Genomic DNA, 15485 nt, shown 5'->3' with positions numbered 1-15485 from the left:
TTCATCTTTCCCAGCATCAGGGTCTTTTCAAATGAGTCAGCTCTTTGCATCAGGTGGCCAAAGTATTGGAGTTTCAGCTTCAACATCAGTCCTTCCAGTGAACACTCAGGACTGATCTCCTTTAGGATAGACTGGTTTAATCTCCTTGCAGTCCAAAGGACTCTCAAGAGGCTTTTCCAACACCACAGTTCAAAAGCATCAATTCTTTGCTGCTCAGCTTTCTTTATAGTCCAACTCTCACATCCACTCAAGGCAACACCTTACCTTTTCTTAGTTCCAAGGAATTAACTCATAAGACAGTTAAATAGAATATAATTTTACTTACCTTTAGGAATCAGATTGAACCTCAAAAAAAAATTACATATTACTGTCTACTCATGTCCTCAGTATTTATTTTTTATACATTTATATTGGGCTTCCCTGGTGACTCAGCTGGTAAAGAATCTGCCTGCAGTGTGGGAGACCTGGGTTTGATCCCTGGGTTGGGAAATCCCCTGGAGAAGGGAAGGGTTACCCACTCCAGTATTCTGGCCTGGAGAATTCCATGGACTGTATAGTTCATGGGGTTGCAAAGAGTCAGACACTAAGCGACTTTCACTTTCACTTTTAATGGACTTGAGGAAATCATCTGTAAATTAGGACAATCATGAATATAACCTGTTAAAAATGATTCCATTGAGGTGTTTTTAGGAGCAATAAGCTGAGAACTATAGAAAACAATTAACTTACATGTGATTACATATTAGGATAATTTTAATTTAGAGCTATCAGAAGACATGAATTAAAAACTTATGCCCAAGTAAATAGATTGAGGAAAAACATCATGTGTTCACAATGGATAGAGCTCAGGAAACTGGTGATAAGTAGGTATGGTATTACTGTGTAAACTGGTCTGCTGTGTAAAGGGGACATAGCCTAGGGTAATGAACACAGTCCTAAAAGGAATAAACCTTTATGACCTTTAGCTTCTTTGTTGTAAAATCGAGTAATATGGGACAGCCCACATTTTAGGGTTAGGTAAGGTCATTTGAGATAACAGATGGACAGATATTCGGGGATCATAAAATAACTACAAATATAAGAAATATAAATGTTGATTTAACATGTTCGTTATTAGAATAATCAATGGAAGTACTACTTATTATGGCAAGATATTAGTGCTTTCATAAAATTAGTGCTCTACAAAATGTGTTCCCGGTTTTTCTGACTACTGACAACTCGCCACTCTTTCTCTACCAGCTATGCTAAGTTCCTGCGCAGAACCAAGGCAGCCACTATCATTCAGAAGTACTGGCGTATGTATGTAGCTCGCCGGAGATACAAGATCATGCGAACTGCCACAATTGTCCTTCAGTCTTATTTGCGAGGCTACTTGGCCAGAAATAGGTATCACAAGGTGAGGCATTGTTTTCAACTTTTTTATTCATCCCATTAATGTTAATCAGGTTCCATGTCTATGTAGGATTTGTATGGAAACAAGGAAGATCCCCTGGTGAAGGGATAGGCTACCCACTCCAGTGTTCTTGGGCTTCCCTTGTGGCTCAGCTGGTAAAGAATTCACCTGCAATGTGGGAGACCTGGGTTTGATCCCTGGTTTGGGAAGATCCCCTGGAGAAGGGAAAGGCTACCCACTCCAGTATTCTGGCCTGGGGATTTCCATGTGGTTGCAAAGAGTCAGACATGACTGAGCAACTTTCACTTTCTCTTTCAACCAACAATTGAAATATATTTTTAAATATTAAATAATAAATACATATTGATTTATTTATTAACATGACTTAGAAAAAGAAAGCTTACCTTTTTATTCCCTTTGCCTATGTAATTTGGAGGGAAAAAAGTGACATTTTTGTTTCCTGTGGCTGCTGTAATACATTACCACCAACTTGGTAGCTAGAAACAAGAGAAATTTCTCATTGAACTTTCTCACAGTTCTAGAGGCAAGAGCTGTGAAAACAAGATGTCAGCAGAGCTACACTCCCTCCAGAAGCTATGGGGGGAGAACCCATTCCTTGCCTCTTCTAGTGCTAGAGGCCACCACTATTCCTTATACTTTTGTGTCTATATCACTCCAAGCCCTGCCTCCATCTCCATTTGCATCATCTTCTCTCTGTGTCTAACTTTACTTCCTTTTGTCTGTCTCTTGTGAGAACACTTATGATGGATTTGGGTCCCACCTAGATAATCTAGGATAATCTCTCCATCTCAAGATCCTTAACTTAATTATACCTTCAAAGACCCTTTCCCCAAATAAGGTAACATTTACAGATTCATGGAGAAATCTAGGGGTCTTTATTCAGCTAATTATGGTGAGCTTTGAATAGCTAAAGTATATAACAGATGAACAGAAGATTAAGAGTGAAACAAATTTGGAAGAATTTACCATGATAAAGTGAAATCAAATGTAATATCAATGTAGTTAAAGTTGTGTTAACTGGAGTATGATTCCTATAGAAGTATTTGACAAGTAAGCTTTATGTCTAGCACTAATCATTATGATTAGAGATAGTGGATCACCAGATTAGTCTTACCTTATCATCACCTCTAACAATATATGGTCTGGTTGATGAACATTTTTTCTCTCTTTTATTTCAGCAACGTTTTGAGTCTGTTCTTTAGGTTCATCCACCTTATTAGAACTGACTGAAATGTGTTCCTTTTCATGGCTGAGTAGTATTCCATTGTATATATGTACCGCAGCTTCTTTATCCATTCATCTGTTGATGGACATATAGGTTGCGTCCATGTTCTAGCTATTGTAAATAGTGCTGCAGTGAACATTGGGGTACATGTGTCTTTTTCAACTTTGGTTTCCTTAGGGTATATGCCTAGTAGTGGGATTGCTGGGTCATATGGTGGTTTTATTCCTAGTTTTTTAAGGAATTTCCATACCATCTTCCATAGTGGCTGTATCAGTTTACATTTCCACCAGAAGTGCAAGAGGGTTCCCTTTTCTCTACACCCTCTCCAGCACCCTCTTCAACATTTATTGTTTGTAGATTTTTTGATGATGACCATTCTAACCTGTGTGAGGTGATATCTCATTGTAGTTTTGATTTGCATTTCTCTAATAATGAGCAATGTTGAATGTCTTTTCATGTGTTTGTTAGCCATCTGTGTGTCTTCTTTGGAGAAATGTCTGTTGAGGTCTTTTTCCTACTTTTTGATTGGGTTGTTTGTTTTTCTGATATTGACTTGTATGAGCTGCTTGTATATTTTTGAAATTAATCCTTTGTTAGTTGTCATTTCCTGTTTTGTTTGTTTTCCCCATTCTGAGGGTTGTCTTTTGTTCTTGCTTATAGTTTCCTTTGCTGTGCAAAAGCCTTTACATTTAATTAGGTCCTGCTTGTTTATTTTGTTTTTATTTCTATTACTCTAGGAGGTGGGTCATAAAGGATCTTGCTGTGATTTGTCATGGAGTGTTCTGCCTATGTTTTCCTCTAAGAGTCTTATAGTTTCTGGTCTTACATTTAAGTCTTTAATCCCTTTTGATTTTATCTTGGTGTGTGGTGTTAGGAAGTTTTCTAATTTCATTCTTTCACTCATAGCTGTCCAGTTTTCCCAGCACCACTTATTGAACATGCTATCTTTGCCCCATTGTATATTCTTGCCTCCTTTATTAAAAATAAGGTACCCATAGATGTGTGGGTTTATCTCTGGGCTTTCTATCTTGTTCCATTGGTCTATGTTTCTGTTTTTGTGCCAGTACCATACTGTCTTGATGACTGTAGCTTTGTAGTTTAGTCTGGAGACTGTTCTTTAGAACATATTTCTAATAAGCCAGAATTACCCTGATGCTGGGAAAGACTGAAGGCGGGAGGAGAAGAGGATGACAGAGGATGAGATGGTTGGATGGCATCATGGACTCAATGGACATGAGTTTGAGTAAACTCCAGGAGTTGGTGATGGACAGGGAGGCCTGGTGTGCTACAGTCCATGGGGTCACAAAGAGCTGGACACAACTGAGCGACTGAACTGAACTGAACAGTCTAGATCTTGGAGCCCTTTGGGCATCGTTAGGAGAGTCAGTTGAGTGATATAGCACACTTATCTAATCATAGGCAATATGTGGGCATGCCCTGGACCCTATTCATGTATGTATTTTACTTTCTTAATTTAAATTAATTTTAGACAACAAAGAAACATGGAAAGCTAATGAGGCTTGAATGAGCATATTTAAATAGCTGTGCTTTGAAGAAAATTTGAAGACAGTTTCTCTAGGTGTTTCTGCCCATGCCTGCTTTATGGTTAGGTGTTGTTTCTTTTCAAGCATGAGCTTTCAAGGGAAGGTAAAACCTTATTAAACCTGACCTATTAGACATGCCAAACCGGTTACTCCCCTGTTTTCCTCAGTACTCTCTTTGGGAACATCTGAACTGGGGTTTGAGGCTATTGGTTAGCAGCAGAAGTCTCTAGCCAGCTTAGCTCCCACTGTGACTGGACCTAGTGAGGGTACCAGCTTAGAGACTAGTTTATGTGTAGGCCAGTGGCACCCCCTTAGTGATCCTTCTAGCTGTGATCCAGTCTCAGCCTCCCCTTCTCCAGCTTTGGGAGGTCTTAAAGTGAAAGCAAGTGTTATTTAATGTCTCTGACTCACCAATGGAAATGAGATTGAGAATGGAAGCTCTAATTATATACCGTTTCCATTTGACTGAAATTACAGAAATGAACCAATGTCTGAAGTTACGTGGGAGAAGGAAATTAAATAGGAAAATTGGCATTAATAGCTTTGCCACTCTGTGCTGCTTGAGTTTTTTTTAATTCTGAAAGCCTTCAGTTTGCCATCACTGAGTTTTACCCAGTTTGTCACTAGTCATCCAGATAGACAGGGGCTTCCCTCAGGATTCTGATGTTGAGTGAGAGCAAAGGATGCCCTGCGTCACTGCGGTGTGATGCATGGTGACTGCACTTAGTGGGAACTGAAGGCTGCCTTGGCATTAGGAAAACAGCCCAAAGGTGCAGTCTTGAGTTAGCTGAAGACACTATATAGGTCTCTGAAACACCTATGTTTATTTTGCTGTTGTTTAGTTGCTAAGTCATATCTGACTCTTTTGGGGACCCCATAGACTGTAGCCTGCAAGGCTCCTCTGTCCAGGGGAATTTTCAGGCAATAATATTGGAATGGGTTGCCATTTCCTTCGCCAGAGGATCTTCCTGACACAGGGATCGAACCCATATCTCCTGCTTAGCAGGCTGATTCTTTACCACAGAGCCACCAGGGAAACCCATGTTTATTTTGTAATTGATGACTTTAAACCAACCAGTTATTTCTTTTGTATCATCTGGGATGGCATATGATTTCATTATTTTTCTCAGCTACATAACCTAAAAATAGGAACTGTTTTTTCAATGATCTTACCAAATTGCTACTATCTGAATAGACGGTTTCAGAGATTTTTTACACATTTAAAAAAGTTTCATAAAAGATATATTGTATCCCTTTATCATAATCACTAGTGAGTACTTAAGTAAATATATTGTAACATTCATGTCACACAAGTTCAGTTCAGTTCAGTCACTCAGTCATGTCCGACTCTTTAGGACCCCATGAACCACAGCACTCCAGGCCTCCCTGTCCATCACCAACTGCCAGAGTCTACCCAAACCCATGTCCATTGAGTCGGTGATACCATCCAACCATTTCATCCTCTGTCGTTCCCTTCTCCTCCTGCCCTCAATCTTTCCAGCATCAGGGTCTTTTCAAATGAGTCAGCTCTTCGCATCAGGTGGTCAAAGTATCGGAGTTTCAGCTTCAACATCAGTCCTTCCAAAGAACACCCAGGACTGATCTCCTTTAAGATGGACTGGTTGGATCTCCTTGCCGTCCAAAGGACTCTCAAGAGTCTTCTCCAACACCACAGTTCAAAAGCATCAATTATTTGGCACTCAGCTTTCTTTATACTCCAGCTCTCACACCCACACATGACTACTGGAAAAACCACAGCCTTGACTAGATGGAACTTGGTTGACAAACTAATGTCTGCTTTTTAATATGCTGTCTAGGTTGTTCATAACTTTCCTTCAAAGGAATAAGCATCTTTTAATTTCATAGCTGTAGTCACCATCTGTAGTGATTTTGGAGCCCCCAACAATAAAGTCAGCCACTGTTTCCACTGTTTCCTCATCTATTTGCCATTTTATAAAATCATAGTCTTGAAAGGACCTCAGAGTCTTGCTAGTTCAACCCTTCCTAAAATTTAAGAATTTTCCCATCATTCCTGAAAATTATTTGTACAGTCTCTGCTTGATGGTCATTAGTGACAAGAGATTTATCTCATAAGGATGAATGAGTGTTTATCAGTTTAGGGGAATATCTTTGTTTAAGAAAACACAATATGAAATTAAGATCTGTTTACTTTATCTTCCTTTTAGCTTTCCTTTTAAAGTTCTATCCCTACGACCTTTGAACCCCATGAGTGGATCTGTGCTACATTTGTAAAGCAATGGGAAATCCTCACTAGAGTGGTATTCCTCAAAAATGGCAAATGAGAGAATCATTTTTCTGTTTGTTTCTGGGGGGGGCGGAAATCAATAAATTAATAATAAACTTTGCAGTACCCTAAGTGTTGGCTTCTATAGCCTGCTTACCAATCAGACCCTATGTCCTCAAGCCAGAGACCTAATGCACAGTGATATGGAACCAGCAGTAAGGGTGGTGGGTAAATCTATTTTATTAGCACATGATTCACGGGGTATCAAGTTCTGTTTGTTTTCTGAAGGATAACTGGTTGCTTTTAGAAATCATGTAGTCATAAGAAACCTAATGAATTTTTCTTTCTTTTTAGATTAGTTTTCTATTTAGTAATCTGGTGCCTTTAATTTTGATGGCTCTTGTGTGTATACTCTGTTTATCATCATACATAGACATGTAATCCCACATAGGACATGTGGATATAATACATGTTTTATATATGTTTCTCAAATTGCCTTTTAAAGATTACATTTCAATCATCTTTTAAAATAATTTGTGCCTCCATATATTTGTGATAAGTACACTCCACATAATACATTGTTGCTTCAGCCTTTCCGGTGTCTTTCCCTTTAGTTAATGTGTGGTTCTCAGACTGCATCCATAGGTTGATAGAGTTGAACATTGAGTGTAGTCCAGGGTTTGACATTTCTGGCACCTACCTTTCTCTCCAGATACTCCGTGAGCACAAAGCAGTCATCATTCAGAAGTGGGTCCGTGGCTGGCTAGCTCGCACCTACTATAGGAGGAGCATCCACGCCATCATCTACCTCCAGTGCTGCTTCCGACGGATGATGGCCAAGCGCGAGCTGAAGAAACTTAAGATCGAGGCCCGCTCTGTGGAGCGCTATAAGAAGCTCCACATTGGCATGGAGAACAAGATCATGCAGCTGCAGCGCAAAGTTGATGAGCAGGTGTGTTTTGAACAGCAGCCCTGAAAATGCAGCATGCCTAATGAAATACACTGGGATTATCTTCAGCAGTGTCTCCTCTTGACTTTACCTTTCAGTCTCAGCGAAAAAAAGTAAAACAGTAGTGACATTAATGAGCATGGAAATAGTGACAAGCTCATAGGTAAGATTATAATTGTGAGGACCAAGGCAGGAAATTGTTTTTGAGAACACAGACAGGTTTACTAACAGTCCAAAAGGTTAGGACTGAAAGTCATATTTTACACAGCTCTTTCATCATTATCATTCAGTTATGTGTAGTGTATTGTTCCTTTTGTAGATGAGTTGTTTAGCACTGAGATGGCAAAAGAAGCAGGAAGATGTCCATGCTTCTGAGGAATCTGCAGTCTATTTGCAGAGATAACAGTTTGATATCTCACAGATAGCTATTACCAACTAATATTTTAGCACCTGCAAATTATATAGGTAGTTAGTGACATATAAATACTAACAATGACAAAGAAAAACAGAAAACAGAGTGAAATAAAATTCATCAGAAAGGTTTTCTGAATGGGAGGAGTTTCCAGATGTTAAACAAAGAGATTTGTAAGACGTGATTTTGAGGCCATTTTACTATTCCTATACATCACTAGCCAGCACATGGCTTTCAGTAGCACACTGATTTGTTTCTAAAAACAAATCTAGATTTTCCTATTCCTGGATTGAGAATCAGGAAAGAGAATTTAGTATGGTAACTCTCCTTGTGACTATGAGAGAATCACATCTATGTTGCTCATCTCATGTAAAATATAAACAATTGTGTCTGTTCTCTTTTGGTATCACTAAGAGGGTACTGGTTGTGTTACTTTAAGTGTTGTCACTAGTATTTTGGTTAGAGGCTATATCAGTGCTGCAGTGACATAGCATGAATATGATGAATAGGCATGGTTTTCTCACCAAGTACAATTCATGGTGTGTATATTTACTTACTGTCACTCATGTGTGTGTTTAAAGAACAAAGACTACAAATGCCTCATGGAGAAACTGACCAACCTAGAAGGAACATACAACTCGGAGACCGAGAAGCTACGAAGTGATTTAGAACGTCTTCAGCTAAGTGAAGAAGAAGCTAAGATTGCTACTGGACGGGTCCTCAGTCTGCAGGAAGAAATTGCCAAGCTACGGAAAGACCTGGAACAAACTCGGTCTGAGAAAAAATCCATTGAGGAACATGCTGATAGATACAAGCAAGAAACTGAGCAGGTAGGAGCTAATGTCCATATCCTCATCTACTTCTTTCACAAAGATGTGCTGTCGTATTGACTTGGTTGGCCATTGTAGCTCAAGGTAGTTCTCGGTTGAAGGTAAAACACGCATTTCAGTCGGTTGGCTGTTCATTATTAGAGTTTTTCCCCAAGGAGTTCTTCTATATGCTGGATGAGTAGCTATAGGTCTTTTAGTAGAATGGTTTACTCTACTAAGAATAGAAGGAAAGCAGTATTATAAGAAGAAAATTGATGGCCAATTACCTATTATACACTCTTTTTGCTGAATGTATAGATCTGTGTGGAGGCAGCCAGCTTAAGATGATTAAGAAGTAAATTAAACAATAAACTGTCAGAAGCTAGGAATTTTTATGGAAACCTACATTAAGGCTGTTTTGAGAAGTCCACCAGAAATCCAAATGTCTGCACAGTGGCCATAGTCAAGAACTGCTATGCAAAAAATAACAACAAAACTACTTACATACAGATTGACGAATGTTTCCACACTACAAATTTGTATTAACTTATATCAAAACTTTATTAAATATAGAAAACACGAAGGCTCTCAAGAAGTAATGAGGAGTATTGTTTAAACATAAGAAAAAAATGCCTCAACATAAGGCTTACTCGGAAAAAGTAATAGATTTTTAGAGATCCTACTAGTATTACCATGTTTAAATGAAAACAGAGCTGACTCTGTTGGCTGTAACTACTTCTGAACCTTAACAGCAGCTCATGCAGTAAGAACCTCTGAAGGAGCTTAGACAGTTCAGGTAAGATAGTGTCACTAATAAGATGGCAATCCTTCCATGATATTCAGGATCCTGATTAAAATAAACCTGTCTATATCTTCAGGTTGACTCTGTGTCTGGAAACAGTTTCCTTGGTAGCCTAGTCCATAAAGAATCTGCCTGCAGTGCAGGAGACCTGGGTTCAATCCCTGGGTCAGGAACATCCCCTGGAGAAGGATTCAGTATTCTTCAGTATTCTTGCCTGGAAAATCATATGGAGAGAGGAACTTAGTGGGCTACCGCCCCTGAGGTCGCAAGAGTTAGACACGACTTAGCAATGAAACCACCATCAATATATGTTACTTTGACATGGCAAGCTTGTTCTATTGAATATATATCCAATGAGATACTCTTGAGGTTTAGGATCTGTCTTTCTCATTTTCTCTCTTTCTCAATCTCTTTTTTCCCCATTTCTTGAGTCCCTGAAAGCTTCCAAAATTCCTTAGAAACTATAGAGTATCAACTTGGTAGGGGTATTCTCTTTTCCTTTTCACAGTCAAATTCATACCTTTCTAGTTAGATAGAATAGTATACCCAAACATATTCAGATTTCTCCTTTCTTCTTGTTTTATTATCTGCGGCTTTCACAGGGATATCTATAGGCACTACCATTAAGTCTTTTAGATGGAGTGTGGTAATGAAGAATGGAAACATTTCCCTGGGAGAGCTAGCCTTGTGGTCAGGAAAGCTGCATTGCCAGTCAACCTGATCAAGGAGCCTAGAAGGTCCAGAGAGCTGTGCTTCTTAACCAGGAATGTGTATCAGAATTGGCTGGAGAGTTTTTAAAAAAGATACCTGCCCAAGCTCTGGGAGTGTGGGTCGGACACATTTATTTTGAAAAAGCACAACAGGTGATTGGTTGCATAGCCCTGACAAAGAGCGGCTTCTCTCAAGAGCACCCTAAGAACCCAGCCTTTGTACTGAGAGCAGACCTTCTCAGGACAGAAGGAAGAGACTGGACAATCAGAAAGAGCACCTCCTGGCCTGATGTCTGCCGTGGCTCAGTGCTGTAACTTCAGTTCTCTGTTCTTCAGGGATCCTTTGTCACAGCCCGTTGTCTCCATCGCTGAACTCTTCATACATTCTCTTTATTACTAAAGCTGTACCTTTAAGAGTTCTATAAACTTACACTTACAGAAAGAAATTCACATTTCACTTATTCAGGTTTCACTTCAGCACACATTCTATTACAAAGCTAAACTATATAAATTATCAACTTTGCAAAGTTACCTTTGGTTTTGACTTTCGCCTCCTGAGAATCCTTATCTAACCAGGAGCCAGAAAGTTAAAAGGTCAGCATTTTTTTTATTGTGGTAAAATATGCTTATATGTAACTTTAAATTTACTATTTTAATTGTTTTGAGTGTAAAGTTCTATGACATTAGTTATAGTCACATAGTTGTAAGGCCAATGCTTAAATGTGGAATAAGTTTACAACCTTGCAAAACTTAAAAGGAGATGAAAGTAAAATTCAAGACAGAGAGCAGGGAGCTTCGGAAGGCCTTCAGTGGATTTCATACTTTTCTCGTCCCCTGTAATCTCTCTGTTGAGGCTTGGGTACACATAAGCATTGTGTGAGTCTGTTGGGGTGAAAGGGCGTTATCATTACTTTAAGAGCAAATGCTTACTAGGTGTCAGGCAATTGGTAAATGCTCAAGGTACAAAGTAAAACAACAACAGCAAATCATCTTTGTCCTCCAATAATTTCTAGTCAATCAGGGAAGTAAAAGTAAATCATTTATAAGGGCTATAAAGAGGCATTTACAGGGTTCTGTAGCAGTCCAATGGAGAGACATATAATTGCAAGAAGTTTCTGGGAAAGCTTTCTGGGGGTAATGCCTGAACCAAGTGCTTTCTGGGAGGTAATGCTTGAACCAGGTTTAAAGGATGACTGAATATAACTCAGCAAAGAAGTGAGACAGTGAGACATGAAAGTAAGGAGTGACTACTGTGTGGTCTTTGTGTTCAGTATCAGGTTTCCTCTGTCTGTTGCAGCCATATCAGTTTATTGTTTCATTTTATAGCTGGTGTCAAATCTGAAGGAAGAAAATACTTTGCTGAAGCAGGAAAAAGAGGCCCTCAATCACCGTATCGTGGAGCAGGCTAAGGAGATGACAGGTAAGGCTCATGTGGGCCCAGCCTACTGCACTCCAAACAACCTGAGACCAAGGGTTTGTAAGTTACAACTTTGCTTGTTTAGGCTGGCATCAATAAGGTTTCAGAGTTCCAGAGGCAGGCACTCTAAATAATTGGTTGAATTAGTTGGTGAATTTGTAAATCGTATCTCCCTATGTACAAATATGAATTCATGCTTAGTCAATATTGTATATAACTTAAAAAAATAATTGTATGTATGATTTATAGCTTATAGGAGTCCTCTTGATTTAAGACAAATTATTGAGCTAAAATGTATATTATAGGAGTATATGTATCTGTGTATATTATTGATTTTGCTAAATGAATGAATAAAAATTTCCTAAGATCACCCACTCTTTGCCATCTTAAAAAAAAAAAGACACTGACTAGAGGTAGACATTTATTTGCTGTTGGTAAGATAAATTAAAATGGTGATAATTTACAAGAAATCCACATATACATAAACATGAGATAAGATGTATATCTAAACTACAGCAATTGGTGGTAGAAATAAAAAGGAAGAGGTAGGTTAGAGTGAAAATATATGAAAAGAATTAACAGGTTATTCTCATTTTTGATATGGTATTCACAAGAGGAGCAAAAATTTTCTAAAGTGTTGCAATGAGTTATCAAAACAATAATGTGTTATTAGTAATGCGGAAATTGAGGAAAACAAGTCTCTGTTTATGAGGCAAATCAATTAAAATTTGGATGTTAGCTAGGGTCTCCAGATAGAGATGATCTGAAAGCAAATTGAGATTAAAGTGAGAACCCTCAGGGGTTTTCTCCACACCATACCCTTCTTCCCAATTAAAGGGAATACTACATAGAAAAGAGAAGAAAATCTGGAATTCATAGGATAGTCATAAAAAAGGATAAGGTGAAGAAAAAGAGTCATAAAAGAAAGTTAAGACGGAAGGAGAAAACAGTCATTGAAGACATGGAAAGAAGGTTGCTAGGATGCAGAATATGGTGGAAAAATCCAGAATGATGAGAATTCTTCTAGGAAAATAGGAAATGTCATTTGATACTAAAGAGAACAAAACAAATAACGGTGGATTTGCCTAGGAAAATTTGTTGGTAGCCTTGGGCAGGTTACCACAAACTTGTGAGAATAAAAGGCAATTTATAGAATGTTATTGGAGAAGGCAATGGCACCCCACTCCAGTACTCTTGCCTGGAAAATCCCATGGATGGAGTAGCCTGGTAGGCTGCAGTCCATGGGGTTGCTAAGAGTTGGACACGACTGAGCGACTTCACTTTCACTTTTATAGAATGCTGTATAAAGAAAAAATTCTTTTATTCATTTATTTGCAAATTATTAAAGCTCTAGGACAGGGGAACACTGTGGAGGCAGTCGTGACAGGACACTGGGAAGTCCTTGCCCTCATGGAGCTGACAGATAAAGAGATGGTGAGCAACAGAAGCAGGCAGGACAGATTAAGATATAGCCACAAAATATGAGGTAGGAAGCCCAATATTTATAAATGTGGCTGGTTCAGCTCATTGAGAGAAAGCACATGGCTGAGATTTAAGGCTGTTTTATTGATACTTTGATCTGCAGTCACGGGGCTAGTCTCCAGTCTCCAAATGATGTCCTATCTACATGCCAGCCACTAGCGATAGAGAGGGTAGAGTGAGGTGAGTAAATGGAAAAGTCCAGTCCCCAGCAGCACATAGGAGTGGTGACAACAGAGGACCAGGTGTGGCAAGTTACCTGAACAGAATGGAAGGAGTAACAGGACAAGGGCCTTCGCAGTGCTGGGAAATTGTAAGACCAAAGCCAAGGACTGAGAGATGAGTAGAGAGATTCTGGAGAGCAGGACAGCTGGGTCCTCTGAGAAGTCACTGTTCCCCTAGCGGCCTGAGGAATGTCTCTAACTTTTTCAACAAAAGAATTTTATGAGTAGCCTGAAACAGAATACTATTGGAATAAAAAAGTATATACTTCTAGTTACTAAATGCTGATTAGAGGAAGTTATCAAGAATGTGCTATAACCAATGAATAAACTAGTTCTGTTCATGGAAGAACATGATAGATGATTGTTGTTATTAATAAATTATTTTATTCTTTGGTCATGATATTTTCTGTTTCCCTACCTCCAGTAAGATGCTCTTCATAGGTCATAGTGCTGCTAAAAGTAGAACCCCTCCCAAAGACTGTAAGGCAGTGCCCATGGTTTTATTCTTGCATTTGTGAAGCTGTCTTTGGTATGTTTTTCTCTCTCTCTTCTTTCAGAGACTATGGAGAAGAAGTTAGTAGAAGAAACAAAACAACTGGAACTCGATCTTAATGATGAAAGGCTGAGATATCAGAACCTTCTGAATGAGTTTAGTCGCTTGGAAGAACGCTATGATGACCTCAAGGAAGAGATGACTCTGATGGTGGTGAGTCAAATACTTTTGCCCATTTCTATAAAAAATTTCCCTGGTGGCTCAGAGGATAAAGCGTCTGCCTGCAATGCAGAAGACCTGGGTTCGATCCCTGGGTTGGGAAGATCCCCTGGAGAAGGGAAATGGCAACCCATTCCAGTATTCTTGCCTGGAGAATCCCGTGGACAGAGGAGCCTGGCGGGCTGCAGTCCATGGGGTCACAAAGAGTCAGACACGACTGAGTGACTTCACTTCACTTCACTTCACATGTGTGCAAAACTAGACAGAATAGTAGCATAAACCCCCATGTACTCCATGTACTCATCATTCAATTCCAAAATAGTCATCACATTTCTATCTCCCATTCTAACCTATATCACATTCCATCCAATGGATTGGATTGTCTTAAAGAAAATCCCAGGAATCACATCACTGTATTCATAAATAGTTTTATAAACTCAAACACTTTGAAGACTAGACTATGAGTCAGTATTGCTGGACTTTGTTTATGCACTGAATGACAATGTAAAATTTGCTTATAAAGCAAATATTTATAAGGTCAAGTATTTTCTCAGTAGTTTTTGTAATTTCAAAGGCATATTCCTAAACAAAGAAAATTCATCTGCTATTTGTAATAAATTGTCTTACCTATTTCATGGACTCTTCTGCATCCGGACGAGTACTTTTTGTACTTTTGATAGTGCTGCACACCATCCCTGGTCTACTTATTCTGATATCAGGAAACAGAGTTCCCTGACACTCTTGTTCCTGCAACTATCAGCCTTAAATGTAACCTAATAGCTGAGACATTATTTTGCCAACAAAGGTCCGTCTAGTCAAGGCTGTGGTTTTCCCAGTGGTCATGTATGGATGTGAGAGTTGGACTGTGAAGAAAGCTGAGTGCCGAAGAATTGATGCGTTAGAACTGTGGTGTTGGAGAAGACTCTTGAGAGTCCCTTGGACTGAAAGGAGATCCAACCAGTCCATCCTACAGGAGATCAGTCCTGGGTGTTCTTTGGAAGGAATGATGCTAAAGCTGAAACTCCAATACTTTGGCCACCTCATGCGAAGAGCTGACTCATTGGAAAAGGCTCTGATGCTGGGAGGGATTGGGGTCAGGAGGAGAAGGGGATGACAGGATGAGATGGCTGGATGGCATCACTGACTCAATGGACATGAGTTTGAGTGAACTCCGGGAGTTGGTGATGGACAGGGAGGCCTGGCGTGCTGCAATTCATGGAGTCACAAACAGTCGAACATGACTGAGCAACTGAACTGAACTGAATGGCACAATGGCCAGAAATGCCCTGAAATATTTGCTATAAAACACAAGATAGTTTGGATGGGTGTGGTCAAGATGGCAGAAGAGGAAGACCCTGTGCTCAACTCTTCCCACAGGCATACCAAAATTATAACTATTTTCAGAGCAATTGTGTATAAGAATGACCTGAAGACTAGCAGTGTTAAAGTGCTATTAAACTGCTGCTCTCTATATTCCAGCAAATTTGGAAAACTCAGCAGTGGCCATAGGACTGGAAAAGGTCAGTTTTCTGTCCAATCCCAA

General features: G+C 39.3%; 1 protein-coding gene across 10 annotated transcripts in view; it reads left to right on the top strand.

Annotated features, from left to right (window-relative positions):
* Positions 1 to 15485, top strand: part of MYO5A (myosin VA) — a 197222-nt gene that overhangs the window by 129796 nt on the left and 51941 nt on the right. For all 10 annotated transcript variants that reach the window (XM_018054218.1, XM_018054215.1, XM_018054211.1 and 7 more), the window contains exons 20-24: positions 1240 to 1396; positions 7141 to 7380; positions 8371 to 8619; positions 11437 to 11530; positions 13788 to 13936. In XM_018054218.1, the coding sequence (XP_017909707.1) occupies positions 1240 to 1396; positions 7141 to 7380; positions 8371 to 8619; positions 11437 to 11530; positions 13788 to 13936 (889 nt within the window). The remainder of the gene's footprint in view (positions 1 to 1239; positions 1397 to 7140; positions 7381 to 8370; positions 8620 to 11436; positions 11531 to 13787; positions 13937 to 15485) is intronic.

Source organism: Capra hircus, chromosome 10, assembly GCF_001704415.2.
Source record: "Capra hircus breed San Clemente chromosome 10, ASM170441v1, whole genome shotgun sequence".
In the NCBI taxonomy this organism is placed as follows: domain Eukaryota; kingdom Metazoa; phylum Chordata; class Mammalia; order Artiodactyla; family Bovidae; genus Capra; species Capra hircus.
Note: the sequence above shows the minus strand (reverse complement) of the source record. Positions and strands in the feature narration are given on the sequence as shown.